Here is a 24,353-nt window from a genome sequence, read left to right on the forward strand (position 1 = left end):
TCCCCCCCCCCCCCCCCCCCTCAAAATTGACTTTGACTCGCAATTGTGAGTTTATTGGCTATCACGCAATTCTGACTTTATAACTCGCAATTGCGAGGTTATATCTCACAATTCTGTGGAAAAAAAGTCAGAATTGTAAGATAAAAAGTCGCAATAACCTTTTTCTTTTTTTTTTTATTCAGTGGAAACGGGCTTCCATATATATCCTATAATAAATTGAATAAAGAAAATTAAGACTGTGTGGAATGTGTCATGAAAGTTTTCTCTAAAATTAGTTTGATTTTAGGGTAAAATTATTGACCTGAACAGGTTTTCATGAGATGGGTTAGGGTTAGGGATCATAATCATAAAACGAGAATACATATTTTGGGGCTCTTCGGAATGTTTTGTAATGATTACAGTCGTTTTGAGTGTGTTTTGTGCCTGTGTGTTTCAGTTAAGAAATCTGACCAAGGATGGATGTTGCTACAGGAGTGTTCATCAGGACTTGATAAATGACCTGCTTAGACTGTCCACCAGCAGGTACAGTCAGGTATGACAAGGCCATATACACAAACATACATATGTATTCACACACAAAAGCAATGAATACATCATTAACAGTCCATATTTTACCTCAGGTGAGGAGTAAAGCTCAGAACGTGCTGTTCACAGCACTGGGAACCTACAGCTTATGCTGCAGAGACGTCATCCCTGCGGTGCTGGAGTATCTGGACCCAGACCGCACTGACGTCACCCAGCAGCAATTCAAAGTAGGTCTTACACAGTTTGGGTTAAATATACACTGAAAGAAACTAAGAATCTTTCTCTCTCTATTGATCATTCTGACATATGACATGACATATGACAAGCTTTTGAAAATTGAGTAGGATCATATGTTGTCTATGTCTTTTTTACTCTTCTCCAGGGTGCCTTGTACTGTCTGTTTGGGAACCACTCTGGGATCTGTCTTGCTAACCTGCAGTACTGGGACTGCATTGCTCTCACATGGCCTGCCATTTTGCGTTCTGGTATGAGCCCCTCAATGTCTCTAGAGGAGTCTTCAGTCGTCCGGCTCTTTGATGATTTGGCTGACAAAATCCACCGCCAGTACGAGACCATCGGAATTGACTTTTCTGTGAGTTCAGTAGATAGTAGCCTAAATGAGGGAGAAACATCTACTAAACGTCAGAAAAAAATGACACACTTCAGCTTTAAGTAAACCGAAAGCCTTCGTTCATAATTTAAAGTATTAACATGATAATATAAAGTGAAAATGATTTTTGCTAATGTGTTTATTGGCATCGCACACCAGCGTCATCTTTTTCTTTCTATGCTAACTGCAGCAATAACAAAAGAAAAGGTATTTGTATTGTGACATTTGTCTTTACACTGTTCTTTTTTGTTTCATATTCAGATCCCGGAGAGCTGTGTGGAGGTTGCTCTAAAAATGATGAAATCCAGTAACCCAGAACCGACTCCATGTGCCGCCTCTGAACAGGAGGAACTGGAGGGAAGAAAGAGACAGGAACAGAAAAACAAAGACTCAGTGCAGTAAGTAAATACAAAAAAAAAACTACATACAAATATGCTTTCCAATTTATATCCCATTAAGCAGTGGATATACACAAAAATTTAGTTTTTTTTTTTTTAATCAATCCTAACAGGAAGTATGAGAAGCTAGTGGTGGATCTTTTGGACAGCCTTTACGACCGAAACTTGTATGTCTACTCATTGTGTCTGGTTAGACTGCACAGCAAATGTCTGGATGGTAAAGTAATGGAACTTCATTGGTCATATGCTTGTTTATTTGGCAGGCCCTGGAAGTTTGAGCAGATAGCTATCGGCTTCCTCTCTCTGATGCTGAGAGATGACCACCCCTTGCCTTCCTCTGCAGTCCTCTTTTTCGTTGAGAGCCTGAACCATGACTCGCTCTTAGTTCGCAATGTGTGTTTGTGTGCATTCTGTCACAATTATACCTATAAACATTTCTGTAAGGAAAGCTACACAAAAAGACACTTCATTCTGGCATCTGCTATTTATTTTTCAGGGTGCGATATCAGCAGTGAGTGGCATTCTAAAGCAGCTCAAGAGACCTCACAAGAAAGTGGCAGTGAATCCCTACGACATATCTGAGCTCAAAACCTCGCTGCAGTCATGTGAGAACACTAACTGTACAGTAATAAATGACTATATGGTCTCAGTAAATGGACACATATCAAAGAATGTCTGAGATTTGTGTTATATTTCTTCCTGTTCTTCATGTAGGTGGTGGTAAAGCTCTAAGCTCTCTGCTGGCGGGAGACAGGCCTGATAACCAGTGGCTGCGGTATGACAGCAGCAGGTTGCCACGCTCCCAGCAGGACTGGAATGAATGCTGCTTCATTGAGAAAACCCACTGGGGCTATTCCACATGGCCACGGTACACATGCTGTTTGATATTAACAAGAAATTATTATGTGTTATTGTTAAGAAAGGATTGTAACACTGAAGACTAGAGTAACGGCTGCTGAAAATCAAACTTTTGAACAACAGTGTATATTTAGCATTTGATTGACGATCAATACAAAATTAGTTTTATTTCATGGTTATTTCTTTTTTTAGGAAGCTGCTGCTCTATGCCCCTCTTGAGGAACAGCCCAAACAGGGCAAAACAAGAGAAGAGATGAATGAGGTATGCAAATATTCAAACCAAAAGACATCTAAACCCAACCACTTCAGAACAACTTGACATTTTCAAAAGCTGAAGTGATCGCCTTGTTTTATTAAGTTAACTCAATATTTTAACTAATTGCAAAAGCTGAATGAATCAAAGTCTACTGATTAATCAGTGAAATAATCAGCGATTAGTCGTTTAATCATTCTAATAATCATTAGATTATTAATTATTAAAATAATCATTTGTTGCAGTCCTGAATTGTATCAAATAATTAAAAAATATTGTAAAAGCCAAATAATTTGGCTTTGGAAGAATTTAATGAGAAATATTGTGATTTCTTCCAAAATTCTAGACAAATTATAGGAAATTATAAAGTCTATTTCACAGGAGAAAAATGTAAGCAGGAAACTCAATTTTATTTCAGTCGTTTTTAGTTTGTTCATGCCTGTTTTCTGTGTTGTAGAGTGAACAGATCATATACGATCATTTCTCAGACCAGCAGTTCATAGATCAGTTCATCCAGTATTTGTCTCTGGAGGACAGAAAGGGGAAAGATAAATTCAGCCCACGACGATTTTGCCTCTTTAAGGTGAGAGTCTTTAGATGTGCCTCTGCAGTCTGTTTCTCAAACCCATTAAAATGTTGATTATAGACTGTAGAAGTTTATGAGCCAGGTCTTCAGGCTTGTTTAAACCAGTTTGACAACCAGTTCCATGTCTGACACCTAGTCAATTAGCCAAAAATCAACAAAAATGGACTGCATCATAAACATCGTCTTGTGTTGTCAAAGGGTATTTTTCGGAACTTTGATGATGCCTTCCTGCCTCTGCTGAAGCCTCATATGGAGCGTCTGGTTGCAGATTCCCATGAGAGCACCCAGCGCTGTGTGGCAGAGATCATCTCTGGACTCATCAGGGGTTCCAAACACTGGAGCTACAGCAAGGTATTAGCACACATGCATAAAATATAGGTGTAGTATAACAAAGTTAAGAGGATTTGAGTCCTCAACATCACTGTTACACACCATTTGGTGCAGAATGATGTGTTCAAGTTTGTATGCGTTTGTTACAGGTGGAAAAACTGTGGGCTCTGCTGTGTCCACTCCTCCGTAAAGCTCTTTCCAATATCACCATTGAGACGTATGCAGACTGGGGCACCTGTATCGCCACTGCCTGCGTAAGGACACCTTTGTCACTCTTTTTAGAGCACAAACTCATCTTTTAGTAAGATGTAGATCTGTATGCCTCATATTGTTAAGTTTTTGCACAAATATTTTCAAGAAAAAACATACACTGTTATATACATATGCCGTGTGGATTCAATTTAAATCTCACATTCTTATAATGACTGAAATCTGAGGGAAAATCAGCTAATATACATTAACATTCAAAAGATTGGGGTTAGTGAATGTTTAAGTTAAAAACCAATACTGAAGTCACAGTAAAGGCATTTGTAATCAGCAATTCAAATAAATGCTACTCTTTAGAGCTTTCTATTCATCAAAGAATCCTGAAAATGTTTCTTGAGCACCAAATCGGCGGCATATTAGAATGATTTCTGTATGATCGTGTGACACTGGAGACTGGTGTATTGAGTGCTGAAAAATTTGCTTTACCATCATCTGAATATAAATTTTACCATATGTAGATTAAAATAACGGTTTTCTATTTTAAATTAAAATAATATTTACCAGTATTAATGTTTTTGCTGTATTTTTGATCAAATAAATGCCGCCTTGGTGAGCATAAGAGATGTCTTTCAAAAGCATTTGAAAAAATCTTACAGACCTAAAGCTCTTAAACAGTATATTAGAACAGTATATTCTTTAATATGATCCCAAAAATATTGCTTGTGTACAAATATATGTGTTGTACAGGAGAGCCGAGACCCACGAAAGCTGCACTGGCTGTTTGAGATGCTGATGGAATCTCCGGTCACAGGAGAAGGAGGCTCATTTGTGGATGCCTGGTATGACATCACTACCACATACTTCCTCTTTTGAAAGCTGAATGGATTAAAAAGGGGAAATGCTGAATGTCTAAGTTTGGATTTCAATTGGATGCAACGTCATCTCTCTTTTTCAGCCGTCTGTATGTGCTGCAGGGAGGTCTTGCTCAGCAGGAATGGAGAGTTCCAGAGTTGCTTCACAGGTTACTACAGTACCTAGAACCCAAACTCACTCAGGTCTACAAGAATGTACGCGAACGCATTGGCAGGTATGTACTTGAATGCAAAAATCAAGTCAACATTATATGTATTTTCTTCACCTTCAGTCTTTTCAAAGTCATTGTTTGCTTTGGTCTCAGCAACTGCCATTCATTCTTTCTCTCTTCTCGTCCTGTCTCTCAGTGTGCTCACCTACATCTTCATGATCGACGTGAACCTGCCACACACTCAGCCCACCACATCGCCGCGCATCGCAGAGTTCACGGAGCGTGTGCTGGCCAGGCTCAAGCCTTTAACAGAGGGCGAGGAGGAGATCCAGAACCACGTGGTAGAGGAGAACACAGAGGGAGATCAAGACGAGAGGACACAAGCCATCAAATTACTCAAAACTGGTGTGTATTTTGTGTGTGAATGTGAATGTTTGAGTGTGCAGAAGTGGTATTTTAAAAATATTTTTGTATTTGTGATAGTATTGAAGTGGTTGATGACCAGTGCTGGACGCTCCTTCTCTTCTGTGGTCCCAGAACAGCTTCGTCTCCTCCCTCTACTCTTTAAAGTGAGTCCCAATTTTGTCTGTAATTTAGTTAACTGTCTACAATCTTGTATTTTTGAGTCTGTCTCTATCTCTCTTTCTAGATTGCTCCTGTGGAGAATGACGACAGCTATGATGAGATGAAGAGAGATGCTAAGACATGTTTGTCTCTCATGTCCCAGGGACTGCTGTACTCCGAACAGATCCCACAAGTCCTCAGTGCACTTGAGGAGGTGACTTTCCAATGCCCATAATGCACACACACACAGACACTAAATATGCTTTTAGTGTGAGTTATGTATGAATGCCAGGGTTTAATGTGTAATCTGACCAGCAGATGGTACTGTTTGTTTCAGATTTCAAGGAGCAGCTCATGGCACGCACGTTACACCGTTCTCACCTTCCTGCAGATAATGGTTTTCTACAATCTTTTCACCTTCCTCAGCGATACCAAGGCCGTCAGTGACGTGAGAGCACTAGTACTGAGCCTGCTGGAGGATGAACAACTTGAGGTGTGTGAATAAACTTGTACACTGATATATGCACATGTATAAAGGTTTGTTTCGCAGTTTCTGAGGACTAGGGGTGTCTATGGCTCTTTATTTCTATGGGGCCCAACCAATCATCTGCCATGCCTAATATGAGAGTACAGACTTGCCTAGTAATTTTATACTGAGTATTATGAATTATTTGTGTTCTTCAATCAAATAAAATTCAAAAATTAAATGGATGAACTTTATGAACAGCATTTTAACTATGACAGCCAATCAGCAGAGCATTAGAATAAAATGAATCACTAACTCACCAATGAAGACTTCATTCATCTTGATAGCAAAGTGAAAGAGTTGGCATTTTTTTGGCAGTTGGAATACTTTTCAAAGTTTCTCTCATATGAAGCAAAGCATTTTAACCATGTTAACATGCACTAAAAATGTGAGATAAATTGGCATTGCACATTTGTACTTATTTAAAATGGTTTATGTATTAATTTTATTAGAATTTATCATTTAATTACATTATTTTACCCTATTTTTACCCTAACTTTACATTTACCTCTCAACCTACCTATTTATTTATTCATCATTCATTCATTCATTCATTCGTTCCTTCATACATTTTTTTTAAAAAACATTTCTCTAGTGTGGACCTTTTAAAATGTGCTACTCTACCTTTTACATTTAAGTGACAGCAAAATATTTATAATGTTACAAAAGATTTCTATTTCAAATAAATGCTGTTCTTTTGAACTTTATATTCATCAGAGAATCATAAAAAATCCATCAAAGTTTGTACAAAATTATTAAGCAGCACAAAAAAAAATTTTTAATTGATTTTTAACAAGAACCAAATCAGCATAATGGAATGATTTCTGAATAATGGAAATTCAGCTTTGCCATCACATTAACAACTTACATTTTAAAAAATATTAAAGGAATAGTTCACCTTCAGTTGGTCCCTATTGACTTGCATAGTGTTTTTTTTTCCAAACTATGGAAATTAAGTTTCTGTAGTTAATGTATTTTTTGAAGAAAAATATATATATTCCACATAGTTGGCCCTTATTATGCATAACATAAATGCACAGGCCATATTCACATATAATTATTTCACTCTCATAATGTGTGCAGGTATTTGCATGTTTAAGACATTTTTCACTTGAATTAAGCCTGATTACTGTTCAAGATTATATATCTTCAGTATATCTAAATTCATGCGTGTGTTTTAGTATAATCGCTAAGGTTAAATGTGTCGAAAGCCAATTACGTAAGCCTCCGTGGTGAAAGAGTCTCTTTCTCCATTCTGTCTTTTCAATGATGTAGCGCTCCCTTGTTTTCCTTTACTCTCTCTCTCTCTCTCCCTCTCACACACACATGCTCTCTATCCTTCGATCCCTCTTACTGTTACCATAGCAACTCCTAGCTGCAGCAATATTCTGTTTCCATGGTGATAGATGTTCAAATTTTCAGAGGAGAGGACTGCAAACAGAGAGAGAAGAGGCTAAAGGGGGAAAAGAATAGGGTTATGAGTGGAAGAAAATTACACCCTTTAATTCAGCCTATTAAATAAAAGCACTCTGGATTCCATGATGCATACGATACGACCCTCTGTGATGTGATACAGACATTCGGTTGATTAGTACTAGCCAATCAGAACGTGACAGTGACTGTTTCAAGGTTAAAGATCAGAGCACACAGGGCAAGATCAGAAGAGTTTGAAGCTACAAAACAATAGCCATCGTTTCTTTGTCAGTACAAATGCGTGTCCTAAACTCTCATAGACATGCACAGAGAATTGCTATTGCTGAGTCAGCTTTTATGGCTGTCTGTGTATTTTTAATATCTCTGGATTTTTTTGCCTAATTACACAGGGCTTCTTTGAGACCGGTTTACGGTGGCCCAGTAGTGCACAACACGACAAAATTAGCACAACCCAACGAAAATAAGTCGCAACACAACGAAATAAGCATAAAGCAATGGAAACAAGCTGAAACATAATGGAATTAGAACAATGCAATGGAAAGAAGCCGCAACACAGCAAAATTAGCACAACACAAAGAAATTAGTCCTGTCTTGTGTTGTGGAGATTTTGTTGTTTTGGAGATTTTGTTGTGTTATGCACTACTGGGCCACCATACCTGTTAGATGACTAGTTGTTCACACTAGTTGTTTAGCACATCAATGGTAATAAGCTCTAAATTTGCTTATTCGCCCATTTCAACCTGACTGGAGTCCTGCTCTGGAACATGGTGTTTTGTTCTGTGATGCAGATTGCACCATTCTACTATGTTACATACATTTCCAACACTTCTTGTATTCTTCTTCTTTAAAGAAAAGTTGTGACACAAAAGACCCCGTCTGTCCCTGCTCTGCACTTCCCACGCTTTAGATAACTGAAAAGAGAAACCGTCTGAACCTTTGGCCACAAGATATTAGCCTGAACTGTAACAATCTTCTGTAATGATCTTTCTTTCCTTCTCTCTCTCTGTCTGTCTCTCTTCATGTTTTTAGGTGAGGGAGATGGCAGCCACCACTTTAAGTGGATTCCTGCAGTGTAATTTTCTCTGCATTGACGAACCCATGCAGGCCCATTTTGAGGCCCTGAGCAAAACCCGTCTGCCCAAGCGCAAGAGGAGAGAGCTGGGCTCAGTGGTGGACACGATCCCTTCTGCTGGTAATGATCACACAGACATATACTGTATACAGTACATGCATTAAGTCTTGGGTCAGCAATTTTTTATGCTTTTGAATGCAGTCTCTTACACTCACCAAGGTTGATCAAAAATACAGTAAAAACAGTAATATTGTCAAATATATTTACAATTTAAAAGAATTTTGTATTTGAATATATTTTAAAATATTTATTTCTGTGATGGCAATGCTAAATATTCAGGAGCCATTACTCCAGTCTTCATTGTCACGTGATCCTTCAGAAATCATCAGGAATACTCAGGAAACATTTGATTAATATTTGAATGCTTTTAAGTTCTAAAGTTTAAATTATTTAAGTAGAGATATTATAGAATTTGAGCAGATATTATAGAAATTGAGCAACCGTTGTTCAGTATATAGTATATGTAATCCAGTACTGGATATTTAATTGTGCATGCTCATTTTTCCTACGTTTTACATTTAAATTACTTTTGTAGTCTAATGCTTAAAGTTAATCTTGAAAACACTGTTAAATGTAATTTTTAGCAAATCTTAAAATGAATTAAAATTTTTCATACCTTTCAATGTTATGCTTCAAATTCATTTTAGATATATATATATATATACACACACACACACACACACGTTTTTCATTTTACATCATGACTTTGGTCAAATAGATTTCAGATGTTAATTGTTGTCTCATGCTTTTATAAATGATTTTATATCTAGGGTGAATTCAGGTAAACTTTGGCTGTTGTAGTCACTCGGATGAATTTACCTGTGTTCACTTTAGATATATTTATATACCTTAAATAACTCTACTTGAATCTTTCATTTTTCCTGTGTGTGTAGACCTGGTGCGGCGGCATGCAGGTGTATTGGGTCTGAGTGCCTGCATCCTGTCCAGCCCGTATGATGTGCCCACGTGGATGCCCCAGATCCTCATGGACCTGAGTGCCCACCTCAACGACACACAGCCTATAGAGGTACAGCTCTTTCTCCTTTCCTGCTGTTAGCTGTGGAGAGAATGGGGGTTGATTGGGAGTGATCAGCTGATTGCAGTCTGCAGGGGGCCAGGGATTGACTGAGCAAAGATGAAATGTTTAAACATTTCTGGAAGTTGAACATGATGGCAAAGGCAGACCAGCAACTGCAATACTGAGAATACTAGCTAAACCGAGAGCCTGTTACTATAAATGAGTGACTCACAAGATTGTTTATATAAATAAATATTTGTTGTTTCTCTAGATGAGTGTGAAGAAAACCCTGTCGGATTTCCGTCGCACTCATCATGATAACTGGCAGGAACACAAGCAGAAGTTCACAGATGACCAGCTGCTGGTGCTCACAGATCTGCTGGTCTCCCCCTGTTACTACGCTTAGGTCTGTTATAAACACACACACAGGCTCACTTCCAAAACCTAGTGAGATGATTTGCTTTCTGCTGCCTACATAGACGGTGCTTTCTAAGTCGGCATCCTAATTGAAATGAAATGACCGATTTGGAAAGATTTATATACTGTAGGCAGCGACTCTGTACATCATAAAAATAGTAATACTACGGTACAATACTACACAATACATACTGTTACACACATATTGGGTAAAACAGTTGATTTTTATTTAACATCTTTTTTAGACTTATTTCATCATTAAATCTTTTTTGGGGGGTCATTTCATCCACCTTGATGAATTTTGATACCATATATGATATGATACAAGTTTTCTTATTCGTGTTTTATCTTCAGACTCTTCTTATGATCTGTTTTTCAGAATGATGTCACTGTCTGGTGAAGGGAAAAGGCAAAGCTAACTGAAACCTGAATTTTTGTTTGCTCTGAATGTCTGGGATTGTTTGTAGAGGACAGAAAATTAAAACGCCGTTTATGTAGCAATAGATGCAATCATCTAGTTATGAGATAACTAGAATATTTTACTAAACTCTATTTTTATTATTATTTTTAAATACACTTAATATTTAAGGGGAACTTTATTGCAGGTATCGCTGACCTGCATCTATAATGTTCTTGTATAGTTTTCAGTTTCCGCTTGTTTGAGTGCAGTATGGATTGTTATAGCCCAATATAAAGCAGTTTTCTGCACTGCATTTATTGTAATACTAGCATTTTACAATTTTAGCAGTAATCTGTTTGAAATGTGTACACATGTAATGTTGGTAAATGTTACATGTGTATGAGGTAAAAGTACCCATTTCTTTTCTTTCTTTTTTTTATAGTAGCACTGTACATTTCCTCCTGCCTCATAGAGACAGTGTGCATTTTGTTGTTATGTGTACAGTTATGTAAGCCTACATAAATGAAAGAGTGTAAGAATATATCATTTGGTGATGCTATTCTTCAGTTGTCTTGCCAATACAGCTGAACTAAACTAAAAAATTCAGTATAATCACAATGGATGGTGTTACAAAATAGTAGTCCATGAGATTTCCTGCACTTCATGCATCTTTTTCTCTATTAGTATTTTTGCAGTCAATAAATGTTTATTATTTATTAATTTATTCAATTGAAAATTGTAGTTGACCTTTGCATTTAGTTTAGTGTTTGCAGTTTTTGCTTTAAGCCAGGTGTTCTCATATCCTGGTGTCAGAAGATTTTTAAAGGAACCGTCAGCAAATGCGGAGACAGTGTCATTGAGACTTGCAGTTAGCAAGCATTGCTGAACCTATCAGTAGCAACAGTTGTAGACCATATATTAATGCAGTGGTTTGTTGGCAAGCTTAACATTTTAAATATAATTCACACTGTGTCAAAATCATGTCATAAGCCAATGTGTAGTTCAACTTTGGTTGGTAAACTAAAAGACAGTAATGCTGTAATGCTATGCAAATGCTTGACTGATTGATTACTTTTTTCTTGATATTCCTTTTACAAATATTTGACAAAAGTCAAGGGATGTTTGTAATAAAGTGTGACGAAGTATGCAGGTAAAATCTTTTTTGTGCTTCTCCCATGTTGCTACCGACATATAGCAATTAGTTTGATGTAATATAAACGTTAAATATACATTCACTTTCCTAAATGATAAATATAAATATTTAAATGCATTATATATATATATATATATATATATATATATATATATATATATACACACACACACACACACAAGGATGTTTGTAATAAAGTGTGACGAAGTATGCAGGTAAAATCTTTTTTGTGCTTCTCCCATGTTGCTACCGACATATAGCAATTAGTTTGATGTAATATAAACGTTAAATATACATTCACTTTCCTAAATGATAAATATAAATATTTAAATGCATTATATATATATATATATATATATATACACACACACACACACATAATTTGTGTAAGTATTTGCGTGTGTGTGCTCATTTAAATAAAAATATACTACAATTAATGTTAAACATAATACATCACATAATGTGCATAATATTGTATAAATATTTATATAGTGAAAAAAATACAATGTATTTTATTCACTATATATATATACATAAGTATACATATAGCTTGAACTGTAACAATAAATATAACCAAATATTTAAATCACAAACAAAATTAGACTCTGTGCTTCCTGAGTGAGCGTCCTGTACTCACGGGCACGCGCTTGCTGTCCATTCACGGCTTATGATTCCAGTGAGGCGCGCCCACTCTCCATCTGCGCATTAAATAAACTCTTTTGCATTCTCATCTTTTGTTGTGATGCTCTTTCTCTAACTAGGATGTTTGTAACGTTCATGTACTTTGGAAATTCGTACAAATGTGGAAGACGCGGCGGCGTAAAAAAGGCGCACACAAGGAATCCATGGTAAGAAAATCATCTTTTTTTCGGCAAGTGGAGAAAGAATGCCGCAGGGTTATAGGCATTATAGGCGACTGTGTGAATAGACTGAACGATTTATTAGATATTTACTGGACGTTTGTTTTAACGATGCGTGTGATTTATTGTATATGTTCTTTCAAAGATGGGGGCTGGATGCATTTTTGACACGATTTTATAGTCGGCGCACATTCACCTGCAGTAATATTCTTAACAGAGGTTAACGGGTAAGAAAAGCCTTCAGATACTATGCAGATGTTGCAGGCACGTATTCATCTTAATCGATAGATTTGTGGATGACAGGAGCGCGCACGGATGATACAAGGTACAATAGTCATCCTGATGCTCTGTGTTATTAAAGAAATTATTTGTGCACCAAGTGATATAACATAAATCGAATCCTTCGAATGATTAAAAAAAAGCCTTTAGGCTTGCTTATGTTAATTTATTGTGTTACAATTATCATATTGTCTGTTACTAATCAATATTTCTTATCCCTGTGTCCTTGCAGCAATCCAGAGGGTCTACCATGAACCATGTGCACAATGGGAGTATTAGCTCGCTCTTGGGTGACCTAAAGGCAAAATGGGCAACACTCTGAGGCTGTGACCACTTTGCATCCCCATGTGTACCATGAACAGCACTGCCTGGCCTTTGGACCTGGCTGAGTTTGCGAAACCTCAGAGCTTTAACAGCTCCCAGAGCCAGTATGCTTCGGTGAGCGGCTGGGCCTTAATCCACACGGCTACCCTCGCCTCCTGCTCGCTCCTGTTGGTCCTCATCTTTTGTCTCGGTTCTTATGGAAACTTGGTGGTCTTCTTGTCCTTCTTCGACCCGGCGTTCCGCAAGTTCCGCACCAACTTCGACTTCATGATCCTCAACCTGTCCTTCTGTGACCTGTTCATTTGCTGCGTCACCGCGCCCATGTTTGCACTGGTGCTCTTTCTGGACGCTGGAGACACTAGTGGTGGCGTGTCCAAGGGCTTCTGCTTTGCCTTCCACCTCACCAGCTCGGGCTTCATCATTATGTCCCTCAAAACGGTGGCTGTGATTGCCCTACATCGGCTCCGCATGGTCCTGGGTCAGCAGCCCAACCGTACGGCTTCATTCCCCTGTACTCTGGCTCTCACGGCACTATTATGGACCACCAGTTTCACGCTGGCGGCGTTGGTCACCTTACGAGCGTATCCCAGGAGCTCCGGACCTTGCCTGCCTCACTTTGGTCTTACCGGCAACAAGGCCAAGGTAGTATTGTATGTATACATTGCAGACTTTGCTTTCTGTGTAGGTGTGGTGTCAATCTCGTACCTCATGATCGCTCAGGCATTGAGGAAGAACGCTCAGGTTCGGAAGTGTCCCATCATCACGGTAGATGTGACACGTCCACCTGCTTCTCATCCGCCGCTCATTGCCGCAGGTTTTGAGGGCATGCAGTGTACAGTGCAGGTGCCCTCGCTGTACCGCAACCAGACCTACAACAAGCTCCAACATGTCCAAACGCACTCCTTCACCAGAAGAACCAACCAGCCCCTCGTGCCCGGGGCTGCCACTGGAGCGACTTGCTGCCAGTTGGTCTCCACAGTTAACCTGGCGACAGCCAAGGATTCAAAGGCTGTGGTCACATGCATAGTGATCGTCATCTCAGTGTTGCTGTGCTGTCTACCACTAGGTATATCCTTGGCGCAGGATATGGTGTCACCGGAGAGCAGTTTTGTCCACTACCAATTTGAGCTCTGTGGATTTGCCCTTATCTTCCTGAAGTCTGGAATCAACCCGTTTGTATACTCGCGCAATAGCGCGGGTCTGCGCCGCCGTGTGCTCTGCTGCCTCCAGTGGCTGACCTTGGGCTTCCTGTGCTGCAAGCACAAGACACGCCTACACGCTATGGGCAAAGGAAGCCTGGAAGTCAACCGTAACAAGTCCTCACACCACGAGACCAACTCTGCATACATGCTCTCGCCGAAGCCTCAAAGGAGGCTGGTGGATCAGGCTTGCGGACCCAGTCACTCCCGGGACAGCATGCCTAGTCCCTGTGCCACCGCTGGACGCAAGCCCCGACCCCCGAGCACATCTACACCCATCAATACGCGCATAGAACCCTACTACAGTATCTATAACAGCAGTCCGTCGGCAGACCCGAGTTCCCCCAATAGCCTGCAGCCGGTCAACTCTCAAACCACAGCCTTTGCCAAAAGCTACGTGGCTATGCACTACCACACCCACCAGGAGGCGCTGCAGGACTTTGACAGCACCTCGGCTCATCAGATTCCCATCCCATCAGTCTGAGCTGTAGAACATCATGCTACTTGCTCAGCATCCAAAGGGGAGCATTTATAGTGTTTGCTTGTGGTTCGCTAGTGGTGTTTTGCTCAAGAGACAATATGCATCGAGTATCCAATAAAAAGAAAATGGGACTAGCTAATTGTCGCTTTCCCCAAAAGTGTTATTCTCAATGTTTCCTGGACTGAAGGATGTTCTATTTTTACATTGACATTGCATTTTCATGTACAGTAATAGTCTTCATGCAGATTATGTATTTGTGAAACATCCTACATTTTATATATAAACTTATTAAATGTTTTGCAAGTGTATGTTGACATTTCTTTCATTTGAGACCAAACATTTAATAATGTACAGCTGTAGTTTGCTTTGTCAATCATCGCTTTTAAGGTATTGACATTCCTTAAAAACCTCCATCCATAGCTTATTAATGCTTATGTAAGAGCATTATTAATTCCCTTGAAAAAAAAAACTATCAACAAAAACAGACACTAGCACCACCTAGTGTAGGTAAATGGACCCTTCTGGCCAATTTGTAATGTTTAGCAGAGGCATGTTTATTTCAAATTCTCTGTAAGAAATGTTTTTTGTTATAATGAATAGTGCTGCCCTAATGATTCTGTTTAGGAAAATATATTGGTTTAATTTTCATTACAACAAAAATAGGGAAAAAAGATTTACCCTGCAAAAAAAAAAAAAATCTTGTTCTGCTTTTTGTTTTGTTTTCCGGTACAAAGAGATTTTTTAAAAAAGAAATAAAAATTGTCATTTTATGCTCATCTCAAAAAAAATTATTTTTCCTTAAGTATAATACAATTTTGATATTTTTCAGAAAACAAGACTTTGAGTCATTTTGCATATTAAAGAGATAGTTCACCCAAAAAATTTGATGTTTATCTGCTTACTCCCAGGGCATCCATGATGTAGGTGACTTTGTTTCTTCAGTAGAACACAAACGAAGATTTTTAACTCAATCCGTTGCAGTCTGTCAGTCTTATAATTGAAGCGGATGGGAATCACGGCTTTGCGAGTCATAAAACATACACAAACAAAACCAAATTAAACCCTGCGGCTCGTGATGATACATTGATGTGTAAAGACACAAAACGATCGGTCTGCAAGAAACAGAACGGTATATTGTTTTTAACCTCTGATTTTCACCGCAATGTCTGAACTGTCCTGAGTGCGATCGCATCTTCTTCAGCCTGCGCGTGAGGCGTCGTCGTCGTCTTGCTTTACGGCGGATCGCAGACTTATAAGTGCATTACCGCCACCTATCGCTCAAATGGACCATTGACATGCTATCTACAATCTCAATTGGGAGTGTCAATGGTCCATTTGAGAGATAGGTGGAGGTAATGCACTTAAGTCTGCGATCCGTTGAATGCTGTTGAGAACCCGCTCAGGACAGTTTGGACATTGCGTGAATCAGAGGTAAAAAACTATATAAATACTATTCAGTTTTTGCTGAAACGTGTCTTTACACATCAATGTATCGTCACGACCCGCAGGGTTTAATTTGGTTTTGTTTGTGTTTTTTTTTTTTTTTTTGTTCTTTATCCTTCAACCAAATGCACAAAATGCAATTTAGCACCTATCATATAATCCAGACCTTTACACTATACTGGGAATTATTATATGTTCTAAAGCAGTGCTTCCCAAACTGTGGGCCGCGGCCCCCCGGTGGGCCGTAGCGGTATTGCAGGGGGGCCGTGGCTAGGCCAAATCAAAATATTAAAATAATTAAAATATTCTAATTGTTCTAAAATGTGATTAGAACCCATTTTTACACAAATTAAAATCACATAAAACATTTTTTTCCCCATTATAGCGAGGTGAGATACATTGCTTATTTTCAAACTGACGTTGGTTGCTTAGTAGGAATTCAGTCACAATTAACCGTCAACGAGTGTTTACGAGTGTTGGTCCAACCTGACAACCCCACACCTGTCTGTGTGCTATGCTCAGAGACCCTTTCTAATGAGGCACTGAAACCATGCAAGTTACGCCGTCACCTCGAAACAAAACATGGGTCGTTTGCCAGCAAGCCTCGAGAATTTTTTTTAAATAAATTGAAAGATTACCAGCAACGTAAAAAAGTGATCGAGTCAACCTGTGTGACGGGTGGCGAAAAGGAAAAGGCAGTGACAGCATCATATGAGGTATCAAGACTGATAGCTACATCTGGAAAGCCCCACACTTGAAGACTTGATTTTACCAGCCGCTAAGCAGATGGTCAGCATAATGCTTGGAAACAATGCAGTTAAGCAACTTAACTTGATTTCTTTATCAAACAATGATACTGGTGGACATGCTTTCCGTAACAAAATTCATACTTCCACCATCCAACGCCCTAGACAGAAACAAACATATGTTAAACTTAAAGATCTATAATTATAGAAGAAAAACATCCATCCATCCTCACCCCATGCAGACAGTATGAGCCACTCAGAAACTCGTTGATCAGCTGTTCATCAGTCAGATGGGAGATGTGGGTGGTGCCAACGGTGACCTGGGCTTGCCCGCCCACTGTCAGGGGCTTATGGGTAGAGGTATATGCCTCTTCTTTCACTGGAGATGTATCCTCCTTAGCAAGGGAGACAGAGGGATTACATTTTTACAATACATTTTTATATACTTTTCAGAAATATTTTTTGCAGCAGTTATTCGTTATCGCCCCTTATCCCTAAGTAGGTTAGTGTGAATGCAGAAGATAAAGGGCAGATGCGTACTCACCCTGGATCTTCTCGGATCTCTTTCGCCACTTGAGCTGAATGGTGGTTTGAGCAGCTCTTCCTGCTCACGATCCAGCTGGGACAGACTCTGAGGTCTGAGAGGGGAGCCACCCAGAGCTTGGCAAAAGATGTCATTCACTGGGGACAACTTGAACCTGAGGAAAGATGGGCTGGATTCTGTCACAAAGGATTAAAAAGGACTAAAAATGGAAATTGACTTTGAATGCGTTTGTGTATGTACCTGTATTTCGGGTGTGGACAGAGGAGGGGTGTGAGCACCACTACTTCATACTGACAGGTGGTGACCTCAGCGATCGTGAGGATCTCATGTTTTGCCTCCGGGTGGCAGACGTACAGCACTGTGGTACAGCGAGGGTTATTCTGTTTCAGAGAGCATTCAGTCCCATGTCCCATCTCTACGGGATAGTATGGTGTCAGCTGACCCTCTATATTCTTTGTTGGCACCTGGGAACACAGAGAGTTTTAAAAACATCCTCAGGTGACACACTTTTCCTACCTTTATATTTAACAGCTACAAACCTGTGTGTTGGTGTTTGATCTTTCTGATTCAGAGTCACTGGATTTTTCCATTTCTGATTCTGAGGAGCAGATAATATATTGATCAAATATTTAATACTTTACTAGAATATGTAAAGAAATAATTAGAAAAACTTAAGCTTAAAAATGAACCAACCTGCACTCCCTTTTTTCATGGTACCCAGATAGTATTCCTGAATGTTGATCTTCTGAGGAACCATTGACAAATGAGACCATTGAAATTATTATATTACTTAGAAATATCTTAATATAATTCATCCACATACACTAATGTTTGGGATCGGTAAGATTTTTTTAAAAGAAATTATTACTTTTATTCAGTAAGGATGTATTTAATAGATCAGGTGACACTGAAGACTGGAGTAATGGCTGCTGAGAATTCAGCTTTACCATCGCAGAAATAAATATTTACATTGAAATCAGTTTTTTTTTTTAATTAATTAATTATTAAGTAATGATATTTTACCATTACTGTTTTTACTGTATTTTTAAACAAATAAATACAGCCTTGGTGAGTATAAGAGACGTCTTTCAAAAACATTGCCAAATCTTACCAATCCCAAACTTCTTAGTACTGTATGCATTTCTAATAAAATAGAAGGAACGCTATAAATAAGGATCTGTCATGTTCTTTAACAGCAAACATCATAACCAGTGATTTTACCTGCCCTGTCTCCTTGTCCTCATGGTACTGCCGTACATGCTTCCCGTGGCACACTTCATATGTCCAGTATGACTCGATCTGTCACAGTTGTAATAAAAGCAATTCATATGGCCGTGTTTATTAAACTATAAACAGAAACTGAGACATGAAACTCACTCTGTAGGAGCAGCTGCTCTGTTTGAATAACGGCTCCAGAAGCTCAGCTGGACTCGGTCCATCATACTCCTTCACGTCATCCTTCAAAAATGAGACGGACAGTAAACTGATCAAATAAAACTGAACAAAACGATACACAGAATGGCTCAAGATAATAATAACTAAAAAACTGGCCATGCATAACCACACCTCCTGGTTGCCGGACAAAGATGGCAATAAACATTTGTACTTTTCTTTTTCCGCAGTTGTCATGATAACATAGTCATCTTCTTTGTACAGGCCTCCTGACGTTGACTGCAGAGAAAGGGATATTATTACATATTAGTGCATGTTTAAAGGGGTCATATGATGCGATTTCAATTTTTCCTTTCTCTTTGAAGTGTTACAAGCTCTTGGTGCATAAAGAAGATCTGTAAAGTTGCAAAGACTAAAGTCTCAAATCCAAAGAGATATTCTTTATAAAAGTTTAGAGTCAGCCACGCCAACCTAAAATGGCTCGTTCTAACACGCCCCCACATATCTACGTCACGATGTGGGAAGATTTGCATAACGCCGCCGAGTGTTCACGCAAAGAAAGAAGGCATAACTTTTATTCTCGCTGTAGTATTGTTGTTGCCGCCGCCGCTGCTGTGTGCTTGACATCACATCGGTGCATGACATCAAAATACCATACAGACGGTTCCTTATGCTTTCAAAATGCTCTCGAGGTATTTTGATGTCATACACCGATCGTTCTGCACACACAAACAAAGCCAAAACTTAGATATTTTAGGCAATATAGAAATCCTGGCCAGGACGCGTCCTGGGAAAATGGCACGTATGGTCACCCTAAATGTTATGTTTACGTGGCGCGATGCAACGCAACTCGTAAAAAGTTTAAGTCATTATAATCAGTAATTATGTTCCCACTGGATGCAATAAATGCCTCGTTTATAATGGGTTTTAATGTTTTTGTCTCGTCGCTCCGGCCTGACAGGGCATCACAGTATGGTAAGGGGCATAACATTTCCGTCACACGCTTGAGGTATTCGGCCAATCACAACCCACTGGATAGCTGGCCAATCAGAGCACACCTCGCTTTTCAGAACGATGAGCTTTGTAAAAATCGACGTGTTTCAGAAAGGCGGGGCATAGATGAGAAACAATAATGTACAGTATGTGGAAAATAATGTGTTTTTTTTACCTTAACCCGCATAAACATTTCATAACACCAAATAATATTATTTTTAGCAACATCATATGACCCCTTTAACTTCTGCAGAAGCAAACAACAACTGACAAATCCATGAGATCCAGAGAGACAAACTAAACAGCTCTACTTGCTATTTTTGTACTTTAATACTTCATAATGCTGTTAGAGAGAATATTAACACTACAAGACAGCTCAAAACAAAACAAGACACATCCAGCTGTTATGAAGCGACCTCAGCCAACAAGCTGACAACTAAATAAACACGTTTGTATTTACAGCTGTCGTGCGAAACGTCTGGGTTTATTAGATGTCAAGACTCACCAGGGTGAAGTCTGCCCCGGGCCATTTGATTTTGAAGGGGATTTCATCAGAAAACACAGGAGATCCTGCACGATTTGCAGACACTCCGACCCAAATCAGCCCCAAAAACCAACGCCAAAACGCCCGCATCGCCCCTGATGAGCCTCCAAAAGCGCTATCGGGACATTAGAGAGAGACAGCTGGAGGAGAAGGGTCAGAAACACGGTTACTACAGGTAATCGGTGAGATCTAATAGCCAACTGACTGCTGATAGTTTGACTAGAGAGTTAAAACAGGAAGCGCATCAGGACTTTGTCATCTTGCCACGTCCATTTCCGGCATCAGACGGAAATTCCTCTCAGCCAATAGCGCGTGAGGAGCATGAACCGCTGTTAGTAATGCTGTCCTAATTTACGCTGCGATATCAAATGAGTACTTATATTTTGGACGATTAAGAAAATATTATTTAAACTTTTAAAAAACGCAGTTGTGTAAGAGGGTCCATTTGTGCTAATCAATAATGTTTTAAGAAATTGCAACTGTATTCATAAGCAAATATTTTACGTTGTCTTGTTTATATACATGTTTATGAATGTAATTTTCTCCAATAAATTACTTTACGTTGTTGTCTTGTTTATACAAACGTTTATGTATTTTTTTTTACATTTCTTAAAGTATTTTTTATTAATATATAATATATATATTGTATAATATAAATAATAATATATAATGTATATTTTTTATATACTTTAGAGGCACAATGGGCAAAAAAAGCTCAATTATCACATTATACTACTTAACAAAATATCTAAAAATAAAAATAACAGATTTACTGCTCTTTTCCAACACATTATGGCTCAAATAATAGGCCTACCATTAAATTTTTTTATCCAAAATATTGCTTTCATTTTTATGTTGTATCTTTGTATAGGCTATTGTAAAAAATAAAAATAAAAAAAAGACTCATGTAAGAGATTTAATTGCAGTGATTCACTGTTAAATAAATCATGTCTTGCTTCATACAAAGGGATAAATATTAGTGTAATACAGTTGCATCTCAATAAATTAGAATGTTGTGTAAAAAAAATTTATTTCAGTAATTCAACTCAAATTGTGAAACTCGTGTATTAAATAAATTCAATGCACACAGACTGAAGTAGTTTAAGTCTTTGGTTCTTTTAATTGTGATGATTTTGGCTCACATTTAACAAAAACCCACCAATTCACTATCTCAACAAATTAGAATATGGCGACATGCCAATCAGCTAATCAACTCAAAACACCTGCAAAGGTTTCCTGAGCCTTCAAAATGGTCTCTCAGTTTGGTTCACTAGGCAACACAATCATGGGGAAGACTGCTGATCTTACAGTTGTCCAGAAGACAGTCATTGACACCCTTCACAAGGAGGGTAAGCCACAAACATTCATTGCCAAAGAAGCTGGCTGTTCACAGAGTGCTGTATCCAAGCATGTTAACAGAAAGTTGAGTGGAAGGAAAAAGTGTGGAAGAAAAAGATGCACAACCAACCGAGAGAACCGCAGCCTTATGAGGATTGTCAAGCAAAATCGATTCAAGAATTTGAGTGAACTTCACAAGGAATGGACTGAGGCTGGGGTCAAGGCATCAAGAGCCACCACACACAGACGTGTCAAGGAATTTGGCTACAGTTGTCATATTCCTCTTGTTAAGCCACTCCTGAACCACAAACAACGTCAGAGGCGTCTTACCTGGGCTAAGGAGAAGAAGAACTGGACTGTTGCCCAGTGGTCCAAAGTCCTCTTTTCAGATGAGAGCAAGTTTTGTATTTCATTTGGAAACCAAGGTCCTAGAGTCTGGAGGAAGGGTGGAGAAGCTCATAGCCCAAGTTGCTTGAAGTCCAGTGTTAAGTTTCCACAGTCTGTGATGATTTGGGGTGCAATGTCATCTGCTGGTGTTGGTCCATTGTGTTTTTTGAAAACCAACGTCACTGCACCCGTTTACCAAGAAATTTTGGAGCACTTCATGCTTCCTTCTGCTGACCAGCTTTTTGAAGATGCTGATTTCATTTTCCAGCAGGATTTGGCACCTGCCCACACTGCCAAAAGCACCAGAAGTTGGTTAAATGACCATGGTGTTGGTGTGCTTGACTGGCCAGCAAACTCACCAGACCTGAACCCCATAGAGAATCTATGGTGTATTGTCAAGAGGAAAATGAGAAACAAGAGACCAAAAAATGTAGATGAGCTGAAGGCCACTGTCAAAGAAACCTGGGCTTCCATACCACCTCAGCAGTGCCACAAACTGATCACCTCCATGCCACGCCGAATTGAGGCAGTAATTAAAGCAAAAGGAGCCCCTACCAAGTATTGAGTACATGTACAGTAAATGAACATACTTTCCAGAAGGCCAACAATTCACTAAAAATGTTTTTTTTATTGGTCTTATGAAGTATTCTAATTTGTTGAGATAGTGAATTGGTGGGTTTTTGTTAAATGTGAGCCAAAATCATCACAATTAAAAGAACCAAAGACTTAAACTACTTCAGTCTGTGTGAATTGAATTTATTTAATACACGAGTTTCACAATTTGAGTCGAATTACTGAAATAAATGAACTTTTCCTTTACATTCTAATTTATTGAGATGCACCTGTATTTGGATAAGGATAATAATAAGGATAATTGTATCATTTGACAATTCTGAGCTTTTTAACATGCACCACATGCATTTCAATATATCTTCTCATAAGACTATTCCCTGATCTTCAGCTTTCCTCTGCTGAGTGGTTCCGTCCCATCAGGCTTCAGATAACCTCAGTAACTACTTACATCAGCTAGGGCATCCTTGGTAAACATCATATTTCTCCAGAGGGTTCATTTAAAACTATCAACCACAAATTGATCTCAACGCTGGCAGAGATGAGCATTTTCAGATTTTCATCAGTCCTTTCTTCACCCCCTCTGCTTTTCCACCTACAATACATGTTTTTAATTTGGATGCAACATGTGAAGGGTATTGTGAATTTAATAGCTTGTGCTATTTTCATAAACAGCCAATTTAGTTTGAATAGTCTATTTTCCAGAATAATGGAAGGCAAAAACAGATTTCATTTCCCTTCTAGTGAAGAGGTTACTATTTTCGTAGCGAGTGTCATACTTGAATGGCCTTTCTACATGGTTTGTGGATCACTGAATAAATTATGTATTTTCATGTCATAGCAGGTCTTTTGATGCTGGTGGAGAGCCTCTCTTAATGTCACTAGAAATTAAAGTAAAGCTGAGAGCTTTGAGTGGAAAGTGGACCTCAATCATTGTCCAATCTGTGGAGGGCAGAACCTGCTTCTTTGTATAACAATTTGATGCTGCTGATGGTTGAATCTTTGTTTCAGGAACATTTGCAGATAGATTAACTGTATGGTATTAAATAAACATACAAATTTATGGTTCAAAATGTATGATCATTTACACTCAAATGTATTATTGTCTAAGGTTTTTGCATATGGAATGAAAGTAAGTAGGGTCCAAAACTACACTGGACAACATTAGAATATGGACAAAAGAACAGAGACATTTTACAATATCATATTTTGATATTATCTTTTGTGTTCTACAGAAGACAGAAAGTCATACAGGTTCATAATGACATGAGGGTGAGAAAATTATGCCAGAATTTAAATTTTTGGGTGAACTATACTTTTAAGAACTATTGTCTATTCAATAAACAAAAGAAAAAATACTGGATCCTGACAAATATGATGTATTTCGCAAGGCTGCACCTCTGTACTAATATTTAGGCCATCATTGTGCCCGAATACAAATTCAGACAGCTGTCATGTGAGTTTTTTTTTTTTTAGGAACAAAGATGTCAATTCTTTCTCTACTGCAAACAAAACACACTGAACAAAATTATAAACGCAACACTTTTGTTGTTGCCCCCATTTTGCAGATAGATTAACTGTATGGTGTTAAATAAACATACAAATTTATGGTTCAAAATGTATGATCATTTACACTCAAATGTATTATTGTCTAAGGTTTTTGCATATCTCATGAAAAATGAGGGCAAAAACAAAAGTGTTGCGTTTATAATTTTGTTCAGTGTAATTCATGCAATATGTATAGCTACTAATATCTTATCAAACATTTCTCTCCCCACAGAAAACGTGCCTTTCTGTTTCTCTCAGAAAAACAATGAC

At 38.6% G+C, this 24,353-nt stretch overlaps 3 protein-coding genes across 10 annotated transcripts in view; 2 read left to right on the plus strand and 1 right to left on the minus strand.

Moving 5' to 3' along the window:
* Positions 1-11,734, plus strand: part of psme4a (proteasome activator subunit 4a) — a 27,313-nt gene extending 15,579 nt beyond the window's left edge. For 4 of the 6 annotated variants that reach the window (XM_016295566.1, XM_016295568.1, XM_016295569.1 and 1 more), the window contains 22 exons: positions 437-532; positions 621-752; positions 908-1,117; positions 1,397-1,533; positions 1,647-1,700; positions 1,797-1,926; positions 2,030-2,138; positions 2,248-2,401; positions 2,584-2,653; positions 3,102-3,227; positions 3,429-3,581; positions 3,710-3,814; positions 4,515-4,606; positions 4,723-4,854; positions 4,988-5,196; positions 5,275-5,360; positions 5,441-5,569; positions 5,693-5,848; positions 8,345-8,507; positions 9,341-9,474; positions 9,737-9,871; positions 10,262-11,514. In XM_016295566.1, coding sequence (XP_016151052.1) covers positions 437-532; positions 621-752; positions 908-1,117; positions 1,397-1,533; positions 1,647-1,700; positions 1,797-1,926; positions 2,030-2,138; positions 2,248-2,401; positions 2,584-2,653; positions 3,102-3,227; positions 3,429-3,581; positions 3,710-3,814; positions 4,515-4,606; positions 4,723-4,854; positions 4,988-5,196; positions 5,275-5,360; positions 5,441-5,569; positions 5,693-5,848; positions 8,345-8,507; positions 9,341-9,474; positions 9,737-9,871 — 2,712 coding nt within the window. In that variant the 3' untranslated portion in view covers positions 10,262-11,514. The other 2 variants (XR_001611083.1, XM_016295567.1) reach the window with 2 other exon arrangements.
* Positions 11,735-11,950: 216 nt separating this feature from the next.
* gpr75 (G protein-coupled receptor 75) lies at positions 11,951-14,845 on the plus strand. 3 transcript variants are annotated; one of them, XM_016295571.1, is made up of 2 exons: positions 11,951-12,620; positions 12,807-14,845. In XM_016295571.1, the coding sequence occupies exon 2, from the start codon at positions 12,920-12,922 to the stop codon at positions 14,579-14,581; it is 1,662 nt and encodes a 553-aa protein (XP_016151057.1). In that variant the 5' UTR covers positions 11,951-12,620; positions 12,807-12,919; the 3' UTR covers positions 14,582-14,845. The 3 variants fall into 3 exon arrangements, with proteins under 3 accessions (XP_016151057.1, XP_016151058.1, XP_016151059.1); XM_016295572.1 differs by having other exon boundaries at positions 11,951-12,283; positions 12,441-14,845; XM_016295573.1 differs by having other exon boundaries at positions 11,951-12,283.
* A 2,002-nt stretch (positions 14,846-16,847) lies between these two features.
* Positions 16,848-20,498, minus strand: LOC107602915 (endoplasmic reticulum lectin 1-like). Its single transcript, XM_016295537.1, has 10 exons — positions 20,202-20,498; positions 18,878-18,982; positions 18,689-18,769; positions 18,533-18,610; positions 18,005-18,056; positions 17,851-17,909; positions 17,552-17,775; positions 17,312-17,465; positions 17,001-17,162; positions 16,848-16,928 (listed from the first exon to the last, which is right to left on the minus strand). Exons 1-10 carry the CDS (start codon positions 20,328-20,330, stop codon positions 16,848-16,850), a joined length of 1,125 nt encoding a protein of 374 aa, XP_016151023.1. The 5' UTR covers positions 20,331-20,498.
* Between the last annotated feature and the right edge of the window lie 3,855 nt (positions 20,499-24,353).

This window comes from Sinocyclocheilus grahami, unplaced genomic scaffold (assembly GCF_001515645.1).
Source record: "Sinocyclocheilus grahami isolate Dianchi unplaced genomic scaffold, SAMN03320097.WGS_v1.1 scaffold338.1, whole genome shotgun sequence".
Classification (NCBI taxonomy): Eukaryota; Metazoa; Chordata; class Actinopteri; order Cypriniformes; family Cyprinidae; genus Sinocyclocheilus; species Sinocyclocheilus grahami.